The sequence below is a fragment of the Spermophilus citellus genome (genome assembly GCF_964194105.1).
Source record: "Spermophilus citellus genome assembly, chromosome: 14".
Lineage (NCBI taxonomy): Eukaryota > Metazoa > Chordata > Mammalia > Rodentia > Sciuridae > Spermophilus > Spermophilus citellus.
In genome coordinates, this window is record NC_138194.1 from 76,208,285 (window position 1) to 76,236,241 (window position 27,957).

The 27,957-nt window shown below is 38.3% G+C and overlaps 1 protein-coding gene across 1 annotated transcript in view; it reads left to right on the forward strand.

Annotated features, from left to right (window-relative positions):
- Positions 1-3,182: 3,182 nt before the first annotated feature.
- The window catches only part of TRHR (thyrotropin releasing hormone receptor), a gene marked incomplete at its 3' end in the record, with an annotated part of 42,640 nt that continues 17,865 nt past the window's right edge, over positions 3,183-27,957 (forward strand). The window contains exons 1-2 of the mRNA XM_081266805.1: positions 3,183-3,320; positions 3,788-4,655. Coding sequence (XP_081122931.1) covers positions 3,867-4,655 — 789 coding nt within the window. The 5' untranslated portion in view covers positions 3,183-3,320; positions 3,788-3,866. The remainder of the gene's footprint in view (positions 3,321-3,787; positions 4,656-27,957) is intronic.

Genomic DNA, 27,957 nt, shown 5'->3' on the forward strand with positions numbered 1-27,957 from the left:
ATGCCAGCCTAGGGGTATGTAGTCAAGAAGGCCTATGCAAAGGTGCAAGGTCAGAGACCACAGGCCTTAGAAAGTGGATTTGAAAAGTATAGGCAATGTTGTGATTTGCCATCTATATATAGTTCTAGGTGCAACTTACCTGCTTTTTTTCAAAACAGATACCCCATGACCTTTTTTTTCCAAAGAGGCATTTAATCTAGTCAGAAATACTAAAAGACAGAGACCATAGTTGGCTAAAATTTAAGATATTATTGTGAGGAAAAAGAATCTCAACTCAAATGTAAAGTTCATTCAAATTTTACCCTATTTTGGTGTGGTTCATTGAATATAGGGAATATATATTAGATATTTCCTAATGGAGGTTTACAAACAAAAACTTACCATAGGAATCCTAATTACTTAGAAAATATAATTTTGCAAAGTTCATGAAGTTGGACCATAATAAACCGGCAAGTCTGGGAAGGTAAAATCAGAAATGTGACCTGTCCAGAGTGGAAAGCACAAGAAAAGGAGGAGGAGGAGGAGCCAAGGTCAGTGTCAGTCACCTTAGCACAAGAGAGACTAGATACCTGGCCTGGGTGTCATCAGTGACTCTCATCACATTGTTACAACTCTGCACGGCCAAAGTAGAATCATAAAATCACCCCTGCAATCCCCAAATCCTTGCCTTTTTCCACAGCTGAGACTTGTACAACCTGTCACCTCTAACCAGAATGTCTTTTCACTCTCCCCACATATCAGAAGAGCTATGCTTTCCTTCAAGACTGTCCTCAGGTGTTGCCTTGCTTGGGAACCCTCTCTGTCCCTCAGTTCACTGTCTTCACGCCTGATATGTGCCTTCCCTTCATAACCAAACCCTCTGAGCATGATTTTAGTTCTGCTTCTCTCAACATTCATGATTTATCTGAAGATAAACATGAAATTTTATGTCCTACTGCCTGGACATTAAAGTGCATAGTAAGAGCTTAACTACTGTGCCTTAAAAGAATAGAGACCCATAATATTAAAACAGAATAAAAGTGCTGAAAAAATCAGTAAAGAAGATTTGAAGTAGGAGTGGAATTGAAAAGGCAAATAGCACTGTAGATGTTCACTCTGCTCATCTTTTTTAATGATATGTAGCGTAGAAATCAGACCATACTACTTAAGTGGCTGAAGGTTGATTAAAATCGCTGGGAGAATGAGAAGGGAAGATATGATTTATCAAGCAGGACTTTCAAGGGATATTGTGAGTTGGAGGCAGTAGGGTCAAGGGGAAGTAGGGAGGTGATGCCTTTATTGTAGGAAGTATTTTTTTTTTTTATTCCAACTAGCAGAGAATTAGGCAAGAAGCAACTATTCGGAGTAACCTCTGTCCTCTAGGCCATGGGGAATGGTAAAGGGGTATCCATCTCCAGTCACAGAAAGTCAGGAAAAGTTCTACTTAGAATAAAAGAATTTGCATTTGGCTAGTATCCTCCCTTGATTCTCTCAGGAACATGGGTATGATACAGGGGCCATGCTCCCGTGGCAACAGGGGCTTGGTATGCATGTCAGCCTGAAGCTAGCATGTATGGCAGATAAGAGGGAGGTGGCTTGGTGTGAAGAAGATAGGAGAGGACACATTCTGTCTTCTACAAAGACCCCTACAATCTCAGACCCTCAGCCACTACTCAGCCTCAGGTGACTGTTTCTAAGCAGGAATGAGGACCCATGAAGGCTAGACCTTTCCAATTTTATGAGAAAAATTCTAATTTAGTATTCAATTTCTATCCCAATTTTTAAAAGGTAAAAAATGATCCAATTATTTTAAATCATATTGAGCCTGTCTTGTGCAGGCCAAACATTACATGTCTGATGTGACTTACGGGTCATTAATTTATACCTACAGATAATATGGAAGAAGACATGGGTACCCAAGGATTACTGTGTAGTTCAGAGGGTAGGAGTCACTTGATATGATCCAGAACGTCACCTTCTCTCTTTACTATCTGACTTGAGATTTTTTTTTTTTATATTGTTAGAGTCCTGTCTACTCAAAATGGACTCTTCTACTGACATCTTCTAGAGGGAAGAGCATCTGAACTTTTTTAAAATAATCAGTTCACCACACAGGAAATCTTGCTAAGGGATATTTTCATTGTAAGTTCAGATAAAAGTAAATGAACATTAATATTTGGTGCATTCAGTTGGTGTCTAAAGAAAAAAGACATGTTTTCTGTGCTTCATGAAAAGGTACAGATTTGCCCATGGGCTATTTTAGAGAAATAAAAATACAGCCAAATTACACTATTCTTTAAAAAATGGATCTATAAAGTTCCATTTCAGACATGTGGTAACAGAGTGACACTGGGCTAGAATTCTATTAGATGATTTTCCACCTAGAATTAAATCAAGACAAACCATGGCCAGGTATTCATGTGCTTGGTAGTCCTGAGGATCGAAGAAAGGGGAAAGGCACCCAGAGCAGTTAGAGCCAGAGCTGAAAGCCAAACTCAACATATCATGTGCAGGTTTCAATCGATGCTTTTAGCTTGAATCATTTTTTTAAAATTATAATTTTATAATCCTCAGAAGATTACAGTGGGAATGGTTTGAAATCAATTTTAACTCATTTTCCATTCATACAATATTAGAAGAGAGAGCTGATTTTACTGATTCCATGGAGAAACATTCTCAGAGTTTCTATAGTAGAGAAAAAAGCTGGTTTCGGTGCAGACAGATATTTCAAGCTTCAAGGGCTGTGTCTAGACTGAACAGGTTTTGCTACCCCCCCCCGCCCCAAATCCTGTCAGGCAAGGAATGGGATGATATTTCAGGGCAGCTCAGGTACTGGAGTTTCTGCAGAACTTAGAGGATCAGCAACTACAAGACAAGCTGCTTCCGGACCCCTTGCCTGTGATTTCAGCCTTTCCCATTGAGAACTGTATTACCAACACACTTAAAAGTAAATCCTTCAAGAGGAGAAGATTATAAATCAGCCAGAACTGACAGGCACAAGTGAGAGAGTGTGTGAGTGTGTGTGTGTGTGTGTGCGCGCGTGTGCGTGCGCGCTCATATGTGTGTTTGAGCCAGAGCGCGTGTGAGCTCTCATTAGGGGACGATCTATGATTTGACAGCCTAGCGGCTGCTCCTGCTGCTGCTTCTGCTGCTGCTGCGTCTGCATGGTCTGTCATGAGTTGAAAAGGGCTGCGAGGGTTGAGAGGAACTGCAGCTCTGAAGGCTGAATGCTGCTAAGTGGTCTCCCTGTCAGTGTAGAGGAGATTTTCTGCAGGATTAGAAACTTGGACCTATTACCACTTCATCTACCCGGAAAAGCAGGCAGTGCGAGAGAGGAAAAGGTAAGAAAAGAAATTATTCTCTGTTGAGTGTGGGGGACGGGGGACATGGGAAATTGTAGTTTTGAAGCCTTACTGTTGTATACCAAAGAGATCTTAACCTCTGAGAGCAAGCGAGGCCACAGCTAAATTCCTACCGAGCTTGACCCTGGAGCTTCTTGCCTTCACACACCCCGTACCCTTTCTTCTTTATTATACTTTTCCCAAGGATGTGCGAGGTTTCTTTGTATTTATTTTTAGCTAGCATATATTGTTTAGTTTTTCTCTTGGGCACTATTTCAAAACAGGGGGCTTTCTCTGTTTCCTTTTTCTTAAGCATTTTCCTTGATAAAGAGGAAACTGATCCTACACTAGTTGCAATAAAAGAAGTTTTCCAAAGTGCATAGGAACCCTGTGACTGTGGGAAAACAAGGTGAAAGGAGAGGGAGAGAGAGTTGCCTGTGAATGAACATGTACATAACCTTTCACAGGGGCTAGAACCACTGCCATAAAGGTGGACGCTGAAAGATGTTTTAAGAAGTGCTTCAGAGAAACTTCAAGCCAGGAAAGATGGAGAATGAAACAGTAAGTGAACTGAACCAAACCCAGCTTCAACCACAAGCCGTGGTGGCCCTAGAATACCAAGTGGTCACCATCTTACTTGTGCTCATTATTTGTGGTCTGGGCATCGTGGGAAACATCATGGTGGTCTTGGTGGTCATGAGAACCAAGCACATGAGGACCCCCACAAACTGCTATCTCGTGAGTCTGGCAGTGGCCGATCTCATGGTCCTGGTGGCTGCCGGCCTCCCCAACATAACAGACAGTATTTATGGTTCCTGGGTCTATGGCTACGTCGGATGCCTCTGCATTACTTACCTCCAGTACTTGGGAATTAATGCATCCTCCTGCTCGATCACAGCTTTTACCATTGAAAGGTACATAGCAATCTGTCACCCCATCAAAGCCCAGTTTCTCTGCACATTTTCCAGAGCCAAAAAGATCATCATCTTTGTCTGGGCTTTCACCTCCATCTACTGCATGCTCTGGTTTTTCTTGCTGGATCTCAACATTAGCACCTACAAAGATGCTATTGTGGTGTCCTGTGGCTACAAGATCTCCAGGAATTACTACTCACCTATTTACCTAATGGACTTTGGTGTCTTTTATGTGGTGCCAATGATCCTGGCCACTGTCCTCTATGGATTCATAGCAAGAATCCTATTCTTAAATCCCATTCCTTCTGACCCTAAAGAAAACTCGAAGACATGGAAAAATGACTCAACCCATCAGAACAAGAATTTGAGTTTAAATACCTCTAACAGATGTTTCAACAGCACAGTATCTTCAAGGAAGCAGGTAAGCAAAGCTGAACCTCCAAGTCAATAGAGGAAATGAGGAATAAAGTTCCTTGTGAGATGGGATCAACTTTGCCCTACTTAGCTGATGGGAAACCAAAATGCAATCATGCAAATGTTTCACAGTGTAAGCCTCTGCTTTACATATTAAATCCATCTCTAAAGCAAATGGAGATCTAAAAATAGATGGGGGAAAATTCAATAGCACACCAGTAGATATCAGTTCAGGTACTATTAAGATATAAGGAACTGTTAATAGAAACTCTAGAAATCCACCTTTAAAATATTTGTGCCTCTATGGAAATGTTATCAGAATATTTGGGCCATTTCTGGCTTCTATAGGAAAAAATTCTATTGCATGACAAAGGATTAACTTTAAGAATTCTATTGCACCACAAAGTTAACAAGAGAGTTTAGAGAGTAATTGAGTCAAAATAATGAAACTTTTCTTGCTATTCTATAGTTACCCACAACTGAGATACATAACTGAGTCATCTGGACATAATTTTGTTCATCTTCCTGGGGGGGGGGGGGTGTATTCTCTTACCTTTTCCTCTAGATCCCTCCAAGGTGTCCCAGGTTGCAGAAGCTAAAAAAGCATTTTGTTCAGGAAATGTTCTAACAAAAGGGCCAACATTAAGCTGAATTCAATATAAAGAAGTAAAATTTTCTTAAATGTTTGTTTTTCTGACCAAGCTTAACTAAAAACCCCTTTATTCTTTCAGATAACCAGAATGCCCATTTTCTTATGACTGAACGTGGTTTTGTTAGCAAATGAGGTGTAACTTCATTACAGTAGATACTATTTATAAGACAATATAAGAATAAAATGTTTTTACATTATGCACACATTTATATATATTTACACAATGGTTCTAAGCACTTACAAACTTAGCTTTTAGATCCTTTCCTTCTTTGTTGAACATAATAAACAAATGATAAACATGTATTGTCATTGCTAAAAGAGAAAACATGAAATGAAAAATACTAGTTCTTTCAAGTGGCTTGAATCCCACCCCACCCCACCCCACCTGCCGATGCCCCTTTCTCTCTCTCTTTCTCCTGCAAGGAATACAGTGTGCATAGATAGAACCTGAGTGTACTTTTTAAAGTACAAATATGGATCATTCACACTAGGACTTCTTAAGTTCTAGGCTAGCTAATATATGAAGAATTGTAACTGAATATATATGCATACATATATATATATATATACATATATAAATACACACTACTAAAATGTAGATGCTTTAGACATTTAGATAGACACAAAATAATTAATAAACTATAACAAAAAAACTTATGCAACATTATAAATGATACTGCAATTCTTGATTCAGATAACATTTATTATTAAAGCCACCCAGATTAATAGAAGACCTGAGCAATTATTTCTAGTTCTTAGATTCCCGTTGCTTTGGATCTAGCAATGCTACCTAATAGGTGTGTTTAGCCCTTTACTACCCCAAATTTGAATAATTAAAACGTAGAAAGATCTGTTGATCATCTGCTCAGACAAATATTAAGAATGCAATAAGAGAGTAAAGAATATGTGCATCTCAATTAGAAACCAAACATGGGTTAACATTTGCAGCAAAGACAGTCAGTGAGAAAATTCATTCATTAGACTCCAATTTATACTCTTGTTATAAATTCTAGAAAAGAAAACGTTTGTCTGGTCTAACGTCCTTTCTTTCAATTACAGTCATTAGTACCTATCAGCATTAATAATGCACTTTAAATTGCTAATTAGGTTACATGTTCACAGTGTTACTTCAAAGCTATCTTTATAGAGGCTGTGTGATAGAAGAAAAAGGTAAAGATTTGGCTCCAAACAACTCCAGACTTAAATGCCAGAATCCCAGTCAACCTATATGACCTTGGAAAAATGGGACTCTCTGAGCTTGTTTCTTCACAATAGCAACATCAGGATCTGTGTGAGGGTCCAGTGAATTATCTTATAAACACACCTAAAGTGGAATAATGACTAACACCTCAGTGCTAATTATGTTCCTTTCCACCTTTTAAAATATCTTGTGCAACTCTATGGGAACTATGATTTGTTCTTTAAAATATTCATTCACTGTTAAAGATTATTTGTTGAGCCAATACATAAACGGTATAGTAAGTTCTCTAAAGAACTTTTCGGAGCATTTGGAGATGTATTCAGAACATTGGGGGTTGTCACCATACCATCAGTGTCAGCAACTAGGAGTGAGGGATGCCAAATGTCACACCATGTGTAAGACAGCCCTGCACCATGATGAAGTGGACCATTATAAATACCAATAACACCCTGGTTGAGAAACACGGGATGACATATAAATCAATAGGAGTGTGTTTAAGTGTGTCATGTAATTCAATCTTGATTATAGATGGGATGGGAGTTTGGATAGGGTGGCAGGGATCATAGAAGTCTACATGGAAGATGTGGCATTTGAAAAGCAAAAGTGAGAGGGAGAGCACTCCATGCAAAAGAGACACGACATGGTGGCTGGATTAAAAACGGTATAGGTTCGAAAAGAGGACAAGAAGGGGCACAAAAAGTAGGGTCAACTTGGTTGACTTTAAATGAATAATGTGTTTGAGGAGACAGTAAAAATAAGATTGAATTGATAGAAATATCTATGAGAGAGAAAGAGAAACCTGGAGGACCCAATCATGACACACACAGAGAGGAATCTGAATCTAATGCAGAAGCAACAAAAGATGTGAGTACTGAGCAGGGAACAGCAAAGATGAAAGTGGTGTCTGAATGTGAGATATCTGACAGCTACAGGCAAAGGCAGTTCTGAAGGCCTACAGGCTGGTGGCAGAAAGACCTCTATGGAGGCTATTAGTAGTGATGCAGGCTTAAGTAGTAAGATCCTCTATCAGGAGAATTTAAATTAAGATATAACCCAAGAGGCATTTCAAAGAAAGAATGAGTGGACTATGAAAACATTAGACACAAAGGATGAAGAGAAGGCAATTCAATATGACACCAGAGTTCCACATTTGGAAGAATGGTGTCACCCTTTGTGAATGAGAACGTAAGCTAGGAAGGGAAGTTAGTTTGGGCCAAAAGGAGTGACCCATGATCTGCATTTTCCCTTTTCTGAAACAGTTCTTTTCTTAAATTTTCGTAAGTTTCAAACCTCTAACTTCTATAACCCAAGGAATTTTAATATTTTTTTCTACATATTTTCTTTTAGGCAAGTTTAATTTACATTTTAATAAATACTCTTCTGGGCCAGGTCTTTCTAACCAAGTTATTAAAGTCTAATATGCATAGCCTAAAGGAGCTACATTTTTAAAAGGAAATAAGAGAGCATTTATCTGTAAAGGACAAATATGAGTTTTTGTTTGCTTATTTATTTTTAACTCACATCCCTCACATAGCAACCCCAGGCCAGAAATCTCTTTCTTCCTCTTTTTTAGAGATTCAATTATATTTTAGGAAACCACCTTAATATCAGGTAAAATCAATAAAGTAAATCACTCAAATTTATGATTTGAAAATGAGTAGAAAAAAGAATTATCTGACTGATTAAATATTTTGCGTTATAATTGGACGTTTTGATTTTGAAGGGGCACAGTTTAAATGACCACATTTGTTATATTCCAGCTCTGTGTATACAATGCCAAAAGATCCCTTAGCTCCGTGAGCATTATGTAGATAAAACATCTCTATCATTGACTGTATAAGTCTGTTTAATTGGTTGGTTCTTTTGGTATTTTGAAAGCACAAAACACCGGAACCTCTTGGTAAAAGACTATAATGTGAATACTTACTTCAATTTGAATATTTGTTTCCACAGGATGCAGGGATATGTACTCAGACTGTCTTAGAGATCAGGTTTCCAATTTTTATTTTCAGTGGAATCTCTGGTGTCTTTTTTCTTTTCTTATAGTATAACTCTAGGGAAACAAGAGCAGTCCTAATAGAGGATCAAAGAACTTATGGCAAAAAATTTATTAGTGGCTTTATTTGACAAATCAATCCTTACAAGTAGCGATTTTTATTCCTATAAAATGCTTTAAAGATTTCTACCCAACTAGAAAGAAGGTTGATAGCCCAAGAAACAAAAACTTCCCTTTTTAAAGCAATATATGCCTTTTTGGTGATGATATTAAATTAACCATGTGTATTATAGAAAACAGAAAACTAGGGAAAAGGAGAAAAAAACAAAAAAAGGCATCTCTTACCCCTCCTCTCAAAGACCAAAATCATTACCACATTGTCGTGTCTCTTCCTGTTTTCGTCGGATCATTTTTTAGATTGTGATAGTCAGAATATAGATACACTTGCTTCCTGCTTTGTCATACAATATGATGGGATTATTATTCTCAAAGAGAACACACAGAGTAAAAGAAACTGATTAGGTCCATTACTCTAAACCTCAGTTTTCTCATCATTAAAATGGGCAAAACAATTACCTCTTACCTCGCAGATTTACTGCTGAGATCAAATAAGACATATCAGAAAAAACTCATATTTGCTCTCTTCCTGTTTAATTAGATCGTCTTCTCTCCTGCCTGTGATCCTCAATGACCCCATCTCGTGCCTTCATGACCCTCTCTTAAGCCATCCCTGTTCACAGGCTGTGCTTGAAGAATGCTGAAATAATGAAATGGCTTGGATTTGTCCTCCCTTTTCATCTCCCTCTAATTTCTGACTACAGTGCTACTTAACTTCTTAAAATCTTAAACAAGGAAAATTCCTGTGGACACAAAGGAAAAGAGCCAGGCTGGTGGAATGTCAGGCAGCAGAGCTGGTATTTGGGAGTACAAAATCCTTTAGGCTGTGTGACTTACACAGCAGCCAACTCCACCTCCATCCTAGGGAACTCCTGCTCCTTGCCCTCCAGGCAGCTTAACCAGTGATGAACTTTTCAAGGCAGAAAGACTGGAGTCTGCAGCATTGGCCCTAAATCAGAGCCTACCCTAGTTTAAGGGCCCATCTTTCATTTTTAACTGTTTTATTTGTTCTGATTGTCTGGGTTCAACTATATCCTTAATAGCATAAAGATCTATACGAAGTTGGAAAAAAAGTACAGTGTTGTCACTTAGCACACAGGTAGCAAAACATGCTATTTTATTTTCATTTATAAAACTTGGCTTTCCACTTTCCAATTCACATCTTGTATAAGGAAAGACTTCTCACATATCCCATAAATTGACTAAATGATAATCCTTTGCAGTAATGTGCTTTGGGTCTTTTGTCTTAGCTGAACAGATCTTGTTTATTCCCAATTTTAGATTTTCAGCTTTGCACCATAATTCTACCGGTAGAGAAAAATAAATTTTCTTACATGGCTACAGAAAAAGAAAACCTGCACTCTTACAGAATTCTCGATTTGGCCACATAAAAATATATCTGAAAACCAGTTAACCTTGAAAATTAGAAACTATTTTATAAAGCATCTCATGAATTCTTCAAAATGCAGATATCCCAAATTCCCGACAGGCAAAGCCTGGGCTGTAACTAACATTTTAGCCTCCTTTGCTCTTTTATAAATAAGCTGAGGGAAAGGTGAAAGGTGTAAAGCTGGAGTTGGGTTGGCATTATGTAAAATTTAACAGTAGGTCATTTAATGTCCTCTGCAATTTTATTAAACACTCATAACTCCAAGGGCACCTGCCCTGCCCTAGGTATGAAGGTTGCAGGGGATATGAAGACAAACTCTTCCCCTGCAAGGAATCCATGCTGGCTGTATCTACTAGTAATCTCTTTTCACAAAAGAGAACATGCAGAGTGAGGGGAGAAGTGAAACGGGAGACAGCTTCATGGAGCACCTGATTTGAGCTGCACCTGTAGAAAAGGGCTAAATGTTGGAAAATGGTAATAAGGAGATAGGGAGCAAAGAGAGGAAGACAATTCAACAGAAAGGAGGAGGAGTAGATGGGAGATGACTGGGTATGTTCAGAATGGTCTTCATATGGTTGGAGTAGATTATGGTAGGGGATTATCTGGGGAGAGAAATCTGAGCTATGCTGTGGCCCCTGCTGTGCACATGCCTGCCCCCTCCTAGCCTTACCTGTACATTCTTCATACTTCTTCTATACACATGTTGACATCAACCACCTATGAGTCCCCAGGACATAGTTCTAGAAAACACATCGCCTGGTCTTCATATGCAATTACCTTTTGGATGTCACGTAATAACATCAAATCCATAGACCTCTATCTCTTTCTCTCTTATTTTACATTCTCAAGCCAGAATCCTGGGAGTCCTTCAAAAGGCCTTTTTTTTTTTTTTTCCCCATTACCGGTCACTCAAATCTAAGCAATAGGCAGTTCTGGTCGTTCTGGCTAATAGTGTTGGTAGCTGACCTGCTTCTCCACCCACACTGCCAGTGCCCCAGTTCACCACCTCTCGCCACCCCATTTCAGCACACAACTTTCCAGCCCCTCCAACTCTAGTTCCTCTCTCCCCACAAGTCATTCTGCATGATGCTGACTGAGGGAATCTCTCCAACACAGATATATATTATCAAAATAATCTTTAGAGTCCCCTGAGACCTAGAGTTTAAACTTCCCATCACAAAGAAGATCTTGGCCATTCCCTACATTTTCAGCTTTATCTTTTCATGGCTCTCTCAACTTACACTTTATGCTCCAGTAACATTGAATGATTGGTAGTTCTCTGAACATGCTATGCTCTCTCAGCTGGAACACCCTTTATCTGGCAAACTCCAAATTATCTTTCAAGTCTCAATTCAAATTATGCCCCATTGCACCCCATCAAGACTTCCCCGAATTTCTCAAGCAGGTTTATACAGCTAAATCCCTAACTCAAACTATATAAGTTAGGTGTTCTTCCTATGCATTCATTGTAGTTTGCATATGTTTCTGGTTTAGTAATTCTTATGTATCATAGTTATTAGCCTGTCTTGTCTTCCCTATACCCACTAGCATCCTTAAGAGTAAGGTCTTGTGTTCCCAGTACCTACTGCACTGAATTTGGTATACACTTGGATCCCCAACATGTACATACCCAGCCAGGGAGTACAGGCTTTGCAAGAACAGGTTGTTAGTCTTCCTTCCCAACTCTGCAGTCAGTGCCATCATGATGCTTGCTTCAAGTTGGCTGTGGTTGGATTATTTACACTACAGAAATCGGTAAATGTAATGATCCAGCCAGCCCTCATTTTTTTGTGGAGAGATGATTGTTAAATATTTACCAGCACACTCCTCTTTGTGTGGTTATATCTCTAACAAGTAATCATTTATATATAATAAATGAAAGATAAATGCCTGCATACTTGGAGGCTTGGTCAAGTCAAAACTGTTTTGCTTCCTGAGAAAAGTGCTGTTTATTTGGGCAATATCTTTATCCTTATCCAGTCCTGTCTTTTTGTTGTTGTTGTTGTTGTTTTCCCTTTCCATCAGTACTTTATTTTTTTTTTGTTTCTTTTTTTTTTATTGGTTGTTCAAAACATTACAAAGCTCTTGACATATCATATTTCATACATTAGATTCAAGTGGGTTATGAACTCCCATTTTTACCCCGTATACAGATTGCAGAATCACATTGATTACACATCCACATTTTTACATAATGCCATATTAGTGACTGCTGTATTCTGCTACCTTTCCTATCCTCTATTATCCCCCCTCCACTCCCCTCCCATCTTCTCTCTCTACCCTATCTACTGTAATTCATTTCTCTCCTTGTTTTTTTTCCGTTCCCCTCACAACCTCTTATATGTAATTTTGTATAACAATGAGGGTCTCCTTCCATTTCCATGCAATTTCCCTTTTCTCTCCCTTTCCCTCCCACCTCATGTCTCTGTTTAATGTTAATCTTTTCCTCCTGCTCTTCCTCCCTGCTCTGTTCTTAGTTGCTCTCCTTATATCAAAGAAGACATTTGGCATTTGTTTTTTAGGGATTGGCTAGCTTCACTTAGCATAATCTGCTCAGTCCTGTCTTTTAACAAGTCCTTTTTGCATTACAAACTAACCAAAGTGCAACTAACCTGTGTGATAGTGATTAAGTGAGTAGATAAGAACTTTTAGGAAGATTTCTCCCCACCACACAGGTCAGGCTGACTTAGAAACATGGCAGACTCAGATAATAATTCTCTTTGTTATAAAAAAAAAAAAAAATCATTCTGTCTTTCTTGTGAGACAGTGTTGGCCAGAGGGATTATGAGGCAGAGCAGAGGCAACCCAGGGAAGGAAAACAATATGAGCACAGGTTTAAAGATGATAATAAATTTATTTGAGTGTCCCATGTGACTAATTTTCCTAAAATGATTTGCACACATCATTTTATTTTTTAAATCTCCAATTCTCTCTGGCTTTCAAAGTCCTATAAAATATTACCCTTTATCATTGTTCTGGCTTTGCTTACTCTTTATCTGTTTAATTTAATAAACATTTTTTAAGTGTCAGTTTCATGCCAAGCACTATTCTGGAGAACCAAATGATAGTCACTATCTTGTGGAACTTACAGTGATATACAAAAGATTGACATGAAAAAATAAGCGGGAAGCCTGAAGTTAGTTTGTAAGGTGTATGGAAGAGGCAACAACAGTGTGGATGACCATAACCTCAGGATGGAGAGCACGCCTCCTATGGAGCAAGACTCACTCCCACTCTTGAAGAAGCATACAAAACTCCCACTCTTGAAGCCAGCATACAAAACCAAGACCTTCACACCAGTAAGTAGTCATTCACAAAACCAAGTTGAGCACAGAGTAAGACCATGAAAGGCCCTGCAAGTCATCTGAAGGCATCTAAATTTGGTTTTTAGGTACCGGGCAACCACTGAAAGCCTTTCATACTCACAATGACAAATGCAACTTGACTCTTGGGAGCTTTGCTCTTAAAATTGTTTGATGGAGCCAGCCCAGAACCAGAGAAACAGGGATGAAGCTATTGTAATCTAGGCAAAAAGCAAGGAAGGCTTGAGTTAGGGGGTAGGTAGAGATGGTTAGGAAGGAATATAGATGAGAAATATTAAGGTGGCAAATTCAGTAGGGTTTAATGATTAATTTGATAGATAAAGAAAAGAGATTTTCCTAAAGGGAATTCTGGATTCTGAACTGGGGTAGGCAGTGGTATTATTAATTATGGCACAGAATACAAGGGAAGAATGGTCTTACCTAATTTCATTTCTTTCTCCAAAATCAAACATATCACCAAGAATCTCCAAGCTCATTTGTACCTTGTGACTTTGCTCATGTAATTTCTCTCTCCTCTTAAAGCCTTCCCCACTCTTGACACTTTCATACTTTTCTAAAATATTCAGTTAAGCTTTCAAGCTCAGCCTGCAATTAGATCAAGAGGTTCCAAGCACTGGACATACACTGGAGGTCAGTTGAGCATGAGCTCTAGAGTCAAAGTTTGAGCTCCAGGACTTCTGGTGTGACAGAACATGACAGAGGGGTATGGCCAAGCACAGCTTCTCATAGTGACCATGAACCTCAGGGCGGGGGGTGGAGTTAAGTGGGGGAGAACAGTATATGCCCTAAAGAGGCATACTCCCAGTGATCTACTCCTTCCAATTAGGCTCCACCTCCTACAATTTCTACCACTTCCCAACAGTTCGTTCAATTATGACTCCATCAGTGGATTGCTCTATTGATGATCCAAACACTTCCCAAAGCCCTATCTCTGGACATTGCCATATTGGCAATCAAGCCTTCAACACATGAGCCTTAGGGGAACATCTCACATACAAACTATAATACAATCTCTATATCTTTGGGTAAGTTATTTTATTTCTTGATTCTTTAGTTTGTTCATAGGTAAAATGGGATACTAATAATATCTATAGGGTTGCTATGAGGAAATACTTAAACACTAAAAAATTCATACTTACTACATGTAAATTACATACTATATTTTAAGTACTATTTATTCATTCCTTATTCATGAAATATCAAAAATATATACTGGTATAGAGGTTATAACAGAGGTAGATTTTGAGCTCCTATCATGTGCTCAAAATTAGCTCAAAATCTACAATAAGAAGTCACACTCATAACAGCAGCTAAATATCATTGACTAGTAGTTTAAATAGATGTTTATTTTTTTAAACTAGATGGTTTAAAAAAAAAAGATTTTAACCCAGCACTCCTGTTACAAACCTTTTATAATTTCAACCTGGAGGGCAAAAACAAGTAAATAAAAATGAGATCGGTGGGGCTGCGGTTGTGGCTCAGTGGTAGAGCTCTCACCTAGCACATGCGAGGTCTTGGGTTTGATCCTCAGCACCACATAAAAATAAATAAATAAAATAAAGGTATTCATAACTACAACTAAAAAATAAATATTTTTAAATGAGATTGGTGGAGGTTAAAGTAAATTTCTTAGAGATGGTAACATGAAGTAAGTGTAGAGATGGAAATGATTTTAAAAAGTGAAAGAAGAGAGGTCATTTCAAATAAAGGGGGAAAGGGAAGAATCATTTCAACAGGAAAAAAAATCTTAGAATTACAATAAGTATATTCTATCTAAGGAAAGGTGGTGGATATAAGTCAATGTTTATTTTAAGAAAAAATAGGAAGTAAATTCAGAGGATATACATGCTGAGATTGGATCAATAAAACCAAGTCACCATCAACACCCACCTTTTTGGTTCCTTCATAATGCCATTGAGCACTGTCAGAGAAATTCACATTCAATAAAATGTGACACTTCACTGTTGAAGCTTCTATTCCAAATGAGTCTTCACTATCTGTGCTATCTATTTGCAGAACCATAATCAGTTCCCTCTTTTCATTTCTTAAGTGTCAATTTCAAATATACCTACTCTCCTCAAATCATTTTACCTGGAATTCTTTCTTCTGAAATCCCTCTCACAGCCAACCTCTCCTTTCTATTACTACTGCCTTAATCCCAGACTCCTTGTTTTTTCCTCTGTACTGTAAGCAGAGTACAAAGTTGTACAGTACAAAGTTGCCTTGCCAAACTTGTGGAAGCTCCCTAACTAATCTCCCTGACTTTTAATCCCATCTTCCAACTCATCTCCCAGAGTGCTGCCAGAATTATCTAAAATGCAAGCCATACCATCACAATAGTATTTGAAAATCTCCAATATTCTTATTTCTTATACACTGAATTCCAAGTCATTATCATGGCATACTCAGACATTTATGATCCTAATTAATTTCCCAAACCCATTCCCCTATCCTCTGCAGGCAATTCCTTCACTGATATACTCTATCATGCTTCCAAGCCAGTGTGTTTACTCCCTAATCTTAACATTCTGTAGCTCCTTCTAGGACTTCCAATCTACTAATAAGTCACTTCTCAAAACAGGTTTTTCTGACTTCCAACTGGCAGGATTTGGGCTTTCTTTCTTGGATTTGTAGCACTTTATACTTTCATATGTATGGTCACGTTGCTGTTAAGAAAAATTGATCAAATATCTACATCTCCTACCAGATTCTACCTTCCACAGTGGCAGAAACATTATCCCATCCATTTTGTGTCCATGATGGTTTTCATGCTGCTTATGAACATAATATTAAGTGACTAAACTAGTAAAGCCTGGGTGTAAAATATAAAGAAAATTAAATGATCAAATAGGACCCTTAAGATTTTTTTTTCAGGGGACTGAAAATGGTGGAATTATTGACAAAATGTTGAAGAAGAGAGTTTAAAGCACTGTCAGAAATATTCATTTAAGATAAGGCATCACATGTGGGAGCTGGAAATATTAGATTGTGAGTGGCCAGCATTGGAGACATGGATTTTGGAATCATTAAGATAATGGAAAGAAGGCATGACTAGGATTGAATTCAGAAAGAGGGAAGGCCAAAGTAACAAAAACTGCAGTCTAGAAAAATTTAAGACTTAAGAGGCTAAAAGAGGATAGAAGACAAGTAAAAATGAAGACTGGTTCCCCTCAGAACATAGCCAGTGGGGTAAGGACAGAGTTTTAGTGGATGTTTCCTGTTGAGAAGGACAGTGAAGAAAAAAAAAGGAGCCAAGAAGTAAAGGAAGATGCAGTTAAAAAAAAATAAGTAGATGTATATGAACCAGAACTCGTGGCCTGGCCACTGGGGTCAAACACCACATTTCAGAGTGGTATGGTGGCATGTGAGAAGAACTCGAATAAATTCAAAGTTGAATTAACTCTGAAAATTAGACAAGACCAAAATCCATATACACAAGGAATAGAATGAATAATTCGAACACTGACAGCCATGTTTAATTGAATACAAATAGATAATATTTTGGAAAAGAAAATATTGTAACCCTTCATAAAGAGCCCTGATGACTTTTGTCGGTGCCCCTTGGATGAATCATCGTGAACATAACTGTAGAGTTTCTGCAAGTGAATGAAGCATGCTGTGCCCTTCCATTCAGAGCCATTGCTGCTTGAGTTTTATGGGGATTTACGATATTGGGAGAATTTGGTGTATTTTCTGCAGGCAGCAGTGCTTAGCTTAGAAAACAAGGAAGTGATTCAGTGAGAGAGGTGGCACCACTGTGAGAGGAGAGGCCAGGTGAATGCAGAGCACTCCATGAATTTTAAAAGATCATTTGTACCGTGGAGTGATCCTTCCACTGCCAGTGCGTGGGAGTGACATCCTGCCATGCTTCCTCTGATAGGAGCTCCACAATGTGACTGATTCTGTTTGGCAAACGTTTGAAAAGTTATGCAGACATAAAATTTGGGTGACAGAGGGTGAGAAAAAGGAATGCACTTAAACATTTGTGGTTTTATCACAAAAGATAGAATGAGGTTTAGATTCGGGACCAATGCATAAGAGAAATATTTCACTAGAGATTATAAAGTACTAGGATGGACCTCCAGGGATTTCTTTAGGAATCAGTTAGGCATCTCTCTCCATAAGTTAAGAGCAATCAAATCAATTCTTCTGTATAGACCCACCACAGTGCATGATGGAGGTGCTATCCTGGATCAAGCTTGGTCTGGTTAACTTGTTACTTTCCCTCTGGAGGGCATTGTTACATGAGAAGGTGAAACAGGAAAGGAAGGAACAGGGAATAAATTCAGGACACATTTGCATTTCCTCACCTCTGATTTAATTGAAAATCTATTATAGACCAGGTATTGTGGTAGGCACTAGTATAAAAAAAAATCAGAAAGTTTCTGCTCATGAGAAGATTGCAGTTTAGTAGAACAAAAACATGGAAAAGTAAAGTGATAAAGCCTTAGAAGAATAAGTGGTATTATAGTAAAAAACATACATTAATGGCTCTGGACCTAGATGGCTTGGTGAGAGGTAGGCAACAGAAAAATATTCGAGAAACTAGGACTCCTAAGCTCAGCCTTGTGAATTAATAGTTATTTTGTAGATGAAGAAGGGAAGGAAGATGGTTTCTGCAATGGAACTCTATGGATGAAGACCAGAAGTCTAGAAAGAATACAATCAGTTCTGAGAACTGCCAGCAGCCCCTTAAGTCTGGGCAGCAAAAGAGGAGAAGAATAAAATAAGGAGAAGCAGGAAATAGATTTTTCTATAGTATAAGATTTTGAGAAGATTCTAAAGGCTATGAAAAGTCATTGAGAGAAGGCAAGGCAAATGTGTCATAATCCAATCCAAGTTTGAGGAAGATCATTCTGTCTTCAATGTAGACAAAGAATTGACTCAACGTTAGTTAGGAGAGGACTGCAACACACACACACACACACACACACACACACACACACACACACACACAAGCAAGATCATGTGAATCATCCTGCAAAGGCAAAATACAATAAAGTAAGCCACAGTGAGGATAGAAAGAAAGACACCAATGCATTGGAACAGAATCAATAGAGTTCCTGTGAGCAGATGTAGAGAGAAAAGAGTCAAAGGTGACACTGGAGCCAATGATAGAAAGTAGTGTGACAGTGGAGAGATTGAATTTTGAAATCTAGTTCCTTGGGGTCAAAGCCAGAGTTGGCCCCTGACTGTATAATGTGGCCAATGAATTTATAACCTTGAGCTCCAGTTTGCATATCTGTAAAAAAAAAATGACAGGTTTTTAGGACTTGATGCAAAAACCTATATAAAGTACATCTCACAGTACCTAGAACATGGTAATAGTAAATGTTAGCTACAGCTCTTCTTAATTGAATAATATAACTTAGCTACACATGGACAATAAGGAGAGGAAAATAGATTTCAATGGAATGGACATGTTTAGTTTTGCCTGTGTTGTATTTTAAATGTCTGTAGTCACCAGGGTCGAGTTATAGATTCATAGCACAGAAAAAAGATCTCCAAACAATTAGTATACAGTTGGTTTGTGGATAACACCAGATTAGATGCTATCACTGAAGAAGGTTTTGTGGTACAGAACCTTGGAGTAGCTAGAATGGGGTGAAGAGCCTGTTCAAATAGAGAAAAGAAATAGCCACAGACGGTGCAAGAAAACCAGGAAAGAAGAAAGCAGAGTCACAGAAACCCAAGGAAGAGACTATCTCAGCAATGATCATTAGAAAATAGTAATGATAAGGACTAAAAACCATCCAAGGGGGCACTGGTGACCTCTGTGGGTGCAGTGTCCTTAAAGTGTTGGGGGAAATAAATCAAATTTCATACAGCTGACTAATAATGAATGGGGAGAAACTGGGAAGAGTAACAGTAGACAAGCCACAGAGAAATAAGGCCAGGCATTCTTGATTGTTTTATTTTGATTTACATAAGATAGAAAAACCTTAGCCTTTTACATCTTGATGAGAAAGAGATAGTGGAGTGGGAAGAATTCTCTGTGGATACACGAGGAAGACTCAGTATTGATGAGGTGTATTTCCTGAGGAGGTGAAAGGGATACAACTCCTCCTCAGTAGGAACTGTGTCTGATTCATTGAGCCATCTGCAGACCCACACAGTGTCTTAAACATGGAAGTATATGTGAAATAAATGTGTGTCATTAAGTAAAAAGATAAACAAGTCAATAAAAAAGCATGAATACAACAGGAAAAGAGATAAAGATGATCCTGGTTGCAGATCAATCTTAGATTATGGGTCAGAAAGTGGCGAGTTCTTACAAACTGGTAAAATGGAGGGTCCTCAATTAAGGGTACTGAGGGTGATGGCAAGAAGAGGGGGCATTGGGAGAGACCTGAGTGTTCATTGTAGGAAGTGAGAGAAGGAATTGATAGATACGCGGATAAACAGGCTAAGTCCCATGGCTGTTTAGAAAAAAAAAAAATGAACTGATGAGGTAGTAGTAAGTGATAGGTTATCCAAATTTCTTAGTGGTTTCTAAACACCTCTCAGTGGGTCTGTTCTGGGACTCATTCTCAATAAACCATATTCAGATGAACCATTTCACTGACCAAAAACTAGCTGGCATTGTCCCTAACTAAGATTGTTTCCTTTCTGCAGCAGTGAATGACACATTCACATCAAGCAGCATTTCACAAGTAACGCTTTCTCCCCCTTCACTGAGACAAGATTCTTCTGAGAGAGGTCCAGACTGGGTCAGATTGGATGGATTACAGCAGGGTGGTTTATTTATTTATTTATTTATTTATTTATTTATTTATTTATTTATTTAATTTGCTAAAAAGTTCAGCCTGAAGTCATGACTCCAGATCAATCGAAGCTTTGTGCCTCAATAAAACTTACTCAAAAACACTGTGAGCAGTACCAGCTCACAAGCGGTAATTCTTTTCCACAATTTTGAGCCAGGTCCCTCCTTTATCAGCATTCCCAGAAGACACGTCTGATGTGCACAATCTGTTTTTTCCTTCTGCTCTAATACCTTGTTTTGGTTTTTTTTTCCACTTTATCTTTGGAGAATTCTGGAAGTACACTTAGAAGCAATTAGTCTTGGGGAAAAAGCAACACACTCCATTTTGCCCACAGTTCTTGACTTCACTTTGCTATTGACTTTACCTCAAAGGAATGTGGCATCATGGGGTCCAGATTCTTTTAATAAATAGGGATCAGCAAGCTCAAGAGTGCTTGAAGCCTCCTACATAAGCAAGCATGTTGGTTTCTTTGTGCTTCACCAAAACCTTTGAGAGCACTAAAGGCAAAAGGCAGAAAGGAGCTCTCTCTCCATGCACTGGTCTCACTTCTGCATCACGGGATGTTTGTTTATTCCCGAGGGGTGCTCTCCAATCTAAAGGAGTCTGTGTCAGCCACTCAAAATCCAATGCAGACCCAAAAGCCAGACAGGTGGAAAACTGCTATTATCGACCGTGGCTTTTAAGCTAATGAATAACAGTTTCTGTTCCTGGATCCTCCTCAACTTCACCCTTGTCCTCAGAATAATTAATTAAAAGACGTTATTAAATCACATTGATATCCACGTATATGCATGCTACAAATAGAGAAAGCAATTTTGATTTTTTTTATTATTATTTTTTAAGTCATGAATACTGCAGCACCAGAAGAAATCTCATGTACTTATTAGGCACCTATAGTCAAAAAATATAAACTTCTGGGCATTGATAAAATGAATTATTTCAAGTAACTTTTAGTGGTCATTAAGAAGGTCGTGGTAGCATAAAGGAAGATCCATTAATTTTTGCAAACTGCCACCTGCATGTAAGCCCACTGTCAGATAATTCTGCTGTCTTTTAAAGAGTTACTGGGAAAAAAAAAAAAAAAAGCTTTTATCATTAGAATTCTGTTCATTTGGCAAGGTCACCTTTCTGTCTCAGCCAGACTGACCCCACATGATCTCCAATATTGAGGGTAGAGAGCCAGGTTATTTGGTAACAATGAGAAATGTAAAGTATTCTTTGAAAAACACCAACAATTTTTCACAAAGACAACTTGAAGAATGATGATTAGCAAGCATAAAATTCAAGAAACCATTTTCCCTAAAATAGAAGTGTCTTCATTCAGAAGTAAAATCTCCTGGAAAACTATTCCTTTGGAGCATTGGGAGAAATGCTGTATGCAAAAAGCTTTTGAAAGGAGTAGTCATTTCCTTGTGTCATATCTAGCCAATATGTCGTGTGCTTGTCATGTTTACGGGCACCATGAAAAGATGAGCATTTAATATCTTTATAATGTATTATACATTGTTATCAACATTTATTTCACCCCAAAACCATAGAGGCACAGACCTTTTCCTCTCTCGGCAGCAGAGTCACATCACAACATTAATTCTTAAGATGCATCCAACATTGTAGACTCTCTAGAGCATGGAGACTCTTGAAAATGTCCCCAAATGAGTCTTACAAGCCTCTTTAAAACTTTCTCACCCACGTTCAAGAACCACAGTGTAAACATTCTCACTTAGATTCTTCCATTAATATGCACCAGACTTTTCTGATGGTCTTCTAGCAATGCAACCTTGGAAACAGCCTGTCTCATTTGAATAGGCTCCAGTCTGGATTAACTTTTATTATTCAGGCCTTACTATGTGCCAGGCATGATGTTAAAGAATTTTCACACATTATCTCATTTGCATCTAAGACACAGGCATAATTTATCTTCTCAGTTTTAAAAATGAGGGGCCTGAGATTTGACAACATTGAGCTCAAAGTCACTCATTCAAGAAAAACTGACGAGCAAAGAATCTAAGCTTAGCCTCTAATTCAAAGCCTCCGACAGCAACATTTTATTCTACATCCTCACACACTTGCCCTTAGTACTAATATCTCAGAATGGGTTACAGAGTGGGCTCTATCTGCCCAAGAAAAGGGAACTTTTCCTTATATACATGACAGCTAAATTCATTCTTTCTTTCCACAAAAATGTGTTGAAACCTGCTTGAATGTTGCAGGCAGTGCCTTAGGGCTTGGGAAACAACAATGAACAAATAAGACAAAGATCTCTGTCCCATGGAGCTGTTTTTTTAAGAGGAAGGAAAGAGAAAGGATATCAAAAAATGAATGCACATATTATATTGAATCATAGCACATAAGATTGTGGAGATAAAACAGGAAAACAGGGGGATAAGGAGATGTTGAAGTAGGAAAGGTATCATTTTAAATAGGGCAGTTAGAGATATTCAATGGCCTGTTTTCAAAGTATGGTGGTGTTTTGATCCTATATCAAAACTATACCAAAGCAGGCACTGACAAATGTCATTTATAAATTAATGCTTGAAACTCAACCAAGTTTTTTTGATTGAGGCAATGCTAAAACACCAGGTTGACCTACAAAGGTCATTTGGCTTTAATGCACAGGAAGTATATTTTTAATGATACTATTCAGTTACATTTCATAAACTTTTCTAACATTCATTCTAAAAGAAAATGCATTCTGTGTTCTAGTTCAGAGCTGAAACATTCCCCAGTGCTGGAATAAGGTCTGTTAGGTAGGTCAGCAGTGAAGAAAAGTTTGTGATAAATGTTCCTTTACCTAAATATTAGGTTAGCTCTCTTCATTTCCAAAAGAGAAAGAATGACAATCTCTACCCAGTCCTCATCTATGAACGCTTTAGGAAGAGATAGGATGAGACACTATTCTGATTGATTCAAATCCCAGTTTATCATTTGTGAGTGGCATGAGTTTCTTCATTTATAATGGAGATAATGATAGTACCTTCTTGCTAACACAATAGTCAAAATGAGTAATGAGTGTTTTCTGTTATTAGTTTCAAAAAATAGCTTTCATTTCTCTGGAATTCACTGTGTTCCATGCACTGGTATGAGCCCTTATAGCACAGCATGTATCCATGCCACAACCCTATGAAATAGGTAAAATTTATGTCCCCATTTTGCATAAGGAAACACTGTGACTTAGAAATGGTGACAGCCCCAGGTTTAACAACCTGTAAGTGTTGTAGCCAGGACAACAGCCCAAAGTGGCTGGAAGAGAAAAGGAAAGCCTTTCCCACTGTAATGAGAAGAGTGTGATAGAGAAGCCAAGGAAATGGTTTCCCGCAGGGCCATGAGGCCACCTGCTGTAATCCGTAGATGGGCCCTCTCCTAGAGCCTTCCGTGCTGGCTTCTACATGACCTCTGATTTTGGCATTCTTTTTTTTTTTTTCTTCTTTTTTTTTTTTTTATTGGTTGTTCACAACATTACAAAGCTCTTGACATAACCCACTTCATACATTGGACTGAAGTGGGTTATGAACCCCCAATTTTACCCCAAATGCAGCTTGCAGAGTCACATCGGTTACACTTCCACATTTTTACATAATGTCCTATTGGTAATTGTTGTATTCTGCTACCTTTCCTATCCCCTACTATCCCCCCTCCCCTCCCCTCCCAACTTCTCTCTCTACCCCATCTACTGTAATTCATTTCTCTCCTTGTTTATTTTCCCATTCCCTCACAACCTCTTGTATGTAATTTTGTATAGCAATGAGGGTCTCCCTTCATTTCCATGCAATTTCCCTTTTCTCACCCTTTCCCTCCCATCTCATGTCTCTGTTTAATGTTAATCTTTTCTTCCTACTCTTCCTCCCTGCTCTGTTCATAGTTGCTCTCATTATATCAAAGACGACATTTGGTATTTGTTTTTTAGGGATTGGCTAGCTTCACTAAGCATAATCTGCTCTAGTGCCATCCATTTCCCTGCAAATTCTATGATTTTGTCATTTTTTATTGCTGCATAGTACTCCATTGTGTATAGATGCCACATTTTTTTTATCCATTCATCTACTGAGGGGCATCTGGGTTGGTTCCACAGTCTAGCAATTGTGAATTGTGCTGCTATGAACATCGATGTGGCAGTATCCCTGTAGCATGCTCTTTTAAGGTCTTCAGGGAATAGTCCAAGAAGGGCAATAGCAGGGTCAAATGGTGGTTCCATTCCCATCTTTCCCAGGAATCTCCAAACTGCTTTCCAAATTGGCCGCACCAATTTGCAGTCCCACCAGCAATGTACAAGTGTGCCCTTTTCTCCACAACCTCTCCAGCACTTATTGTTGTGATTTTGGCATTCTTAAAGGTCCTCATCTTTTGGAAAAGTAGACACCAAGATTATTAAAAGCACGGTGCTACCATGATATTTTTAGGAGTTAGTGGAGTAGCAATGCTAATGACGATTTTGTCATGAGAAAAATCAAATTTTAAATCAAAACTTTGGTCCAAGAGTTGAGAACCACAATTATTTGGTTCAAATTTCTCATGGATTCATTGGTAATTAGATAGACAACTTGGAAAAAATAACCATAAATCACAGTAGTAGTTTGAAATAGGTCATATGTCACTGTTCTGATTTATTAAATGTTCAAATTTTCCATTGGTTGACAAACTATGGCCATGGACCTGCAGCTCCGCTGCTTGTTTTTCTAAATAAAGTGTTGACAGAACTTAAATGGCCATGTCCATATATTTATGTGTTGTTTGTTTTCTTACCACAATGGCAGACCTGATTAGTATGATGTGACTGAATGTCACAGAGGCCAAAATATTTACTACCAGGCCCTTTACAGCAAAAGTTTGCTGACTCCTGAACTATTCCTGTTTCAGAGTTTACTTGTGAAAACGTACACCTAGTACAGGTACTGGTGCATGAGAAGTGCTCAGTAAATAAATGGCAGAAACATATTAAATAAATAAAACCAAAAGAGCAAACGGCAAGCTTATCACAAGCAGCCTAAATTAGCAACTAATATATCCCTTCCTTCATCTTAACTCTGTATCCCCTAGATAAAATGCTTTTCCCATTACATTTGAGAATCCTTGATTTCAACAGGCTCTAAAAGACAAATTTATAATCTATAGATGCAGAATGACATCGAGAGAAATAACTTTCTGCAAAGAGAAACCACAAATGATTGAATGTGACAGCCGGCAGATAAGACAGAACAAAAATACCTGTCAGAATGAGATTTGTACCTTTTGGAGGCAAATCCCATTTCACTTTAGTATATATTAACACAGTATCAATCAACATCTAGTAACGGGAAATGAACTCAGCATAAATCATATTAAGTTAGACTCTCCTTGGCTATTTAATTTTCCTAAGTTCTTTATGACAATATAGCCAACAACTTTGTATTTTTCAGAATAACAGACTGTCCCTCAGAAAAATGGTCTTTGCCATAATTTACCTGATCTGTCATGTCTCTTTTGAGAAAGAATCTTCACATATCGATTTTTAATTTTTAACGGCAAGCATTTTTTTTTAATGCTAAACCCTGATTTGGGGTTATAGATAAAAATATGTATGAAACGTTACTCCTGCTAACAAGATTTTATGTAACAAAAAAGAAAGAAGACAGAAGATAATAATGACATTAACAGCCTCCAGGGACTCCATGGAGTCAGTAGTGCTTAGAAGGGCATTGGTGAATGATTTCCTCATTCATCTATTCATTAATTTCCTGAATATTTATTGCCCCTATCACATGCCAGACCCTCACATTGCTCCTCCCAGGCAGAGTAGTGTAGGGATTCCCAAGGAGTCATCACTCTATAGGGGAAAGAGACAATGCACAGGTACACCTGTCCAGACTGTGACTCTGAGCACAAGCAGAATAAAGAGGGAGACGTGAGGGAGAATAGCTCAGGTAAGGATCAGTATCCCCCACTCTCTCTAGAAATATTAACTTATTTGGACCTCTCTATATCTATCTATCTATCTATCTATCTATCTATCTATCAACAGGAAGAAAATCCCTAGCCTATAAATTTATAAAGATTAAATATTTCAATGAGGTCCCTGGTGCTATGGTTAAGATATATTAAGTGTTCTAAAAAATATTATTATTATTATTATCAAAAAGTGTTATGTTATTTGACTACATCCTCCACATTTCCCCAATGGTAAGAAATCTACCCCCCCACACACACACACACGAAATTTCAAAAAAAAAAACTAATTATCATTTATTGAGGACTATACTCTATGCTTTGCATAAATTTCCTCACTTATTTTTCACACCTACTCATACTTCATGAATATACTGCGATTTAGAAGAATGAACTGTCTTGCCTGGTTTCATACAAACAGTAAGCAGCAGAACTAGAATGAGAAGCCACACATGTCTGCCTTTGGAGCCCTAACCACTGAACAGTACCACAAAGCAGATGAGTCCATATCATTCATACTAATAATTTGTCAGCACCTGCTGATTTGCTTCATGTACTTTGTAGAGGCCAGTGGTTTCCTAGTCAAAAAAGTAAGAAGCAGATAAGACAAACTTCATTCTGTCTGTTAGATGAACAAAGTGATAAAAGTGATAAACAAAGTGATAAAAGTGATAAAGCTGTCACTCCTTACTGAGGAGGTAGATTTCAAGACAGGATAAAGAACACAACAGCCCCTCATTTTAGAAAGGTATAGCACATGTTACAATGTGTTTTCTTGTTCTGCTTTCAGTTAATCCTCATACATATGTGGGATATCTTCTCACATGTTAAATGCAGAACCTTCTGGAGGACAATGGGTAAAAGGCATTTTCAAAAGGCAAAACTTAAAACCAAGAGTTTTGATTTTGAATCACATTTGTAGCTCATCAAAAAGCTAAAGTCAGTGAAAAAAGACTGAATTTATGGTTTTCTGAAGGCAAGAAGCATACCTCCCTCCTTTTGGCTATCTCCAGGAGTTCTTTAAAAGACAGCTAAGAAATTAGCTCTCTAACTCCAGACAGGCCCAAGCCATGGTACATGCTGTCTCCCCTGGGAGAGACACAGGTGCAGAAGGAGTTGGCCGCTTCCCAGGTAATCTCAGATCCTCGGACAAGGGCCTCTGTCCAAAAGTGTTAGTAACAAGACAACTAAATGCCCACAGAATATTTGACACACTGAGAGTTTTACTTCTAGTTAGGAATCACCATCACCTTCTGTCCTCTCCATCATTCACAGTTTATATTTTAAAAATACCGGCTCTGATTTCTCAGATCCCACTGTGCTAGTACCTGTATCTCAGTCTGCAGTATCACCCTTCCTGGATCTCATAGCCAGAGAAGCACAGAGGAATAAAAAGGGATAGAAAATATCACCCTGGAAAAAGATCAGTATCTTCAGAGAATTGTTAGAGCTACTAGCTGGAGTCTCAGCTCAGAGTTGCCAAGATGCCCCATTTAGAATTTCTAAGGTCTGGTTCCTAACAGAAAAATGACCAGGAGCAGCAGTAACCATGCCCTAAAGAGCAAAAATAAGAAACTAAAGCCAGATGTATTACAGCAGGCTTTTCCTCATGCTTGGCTCTTTACCAGTAATTCACCTGGAAGAGAGAACACTTAGAAAAGGCTGAGTAGTGAACCCAGCCTCCAGCAGCGAACTGTACCATTCTTTCAGCATGACTCCTAAAACATTCAGAATGACATTTTATTTTCAAAATTCGCATGTTATTGTAATTTGAATCCTAATTCTGCCAGCTGAGTTTTTCTTTTCTCAGCATGTTTCCAAATATCCACCTCCTGTGCACAAGAAAACATCTAAGCCACAGGAGAGAAGCCAGCCTCTCATCATGCGGAATTATCAGACTCCATAATCGATACTGTAGCCTCCGCACCACAATAGTAGCCAATATTG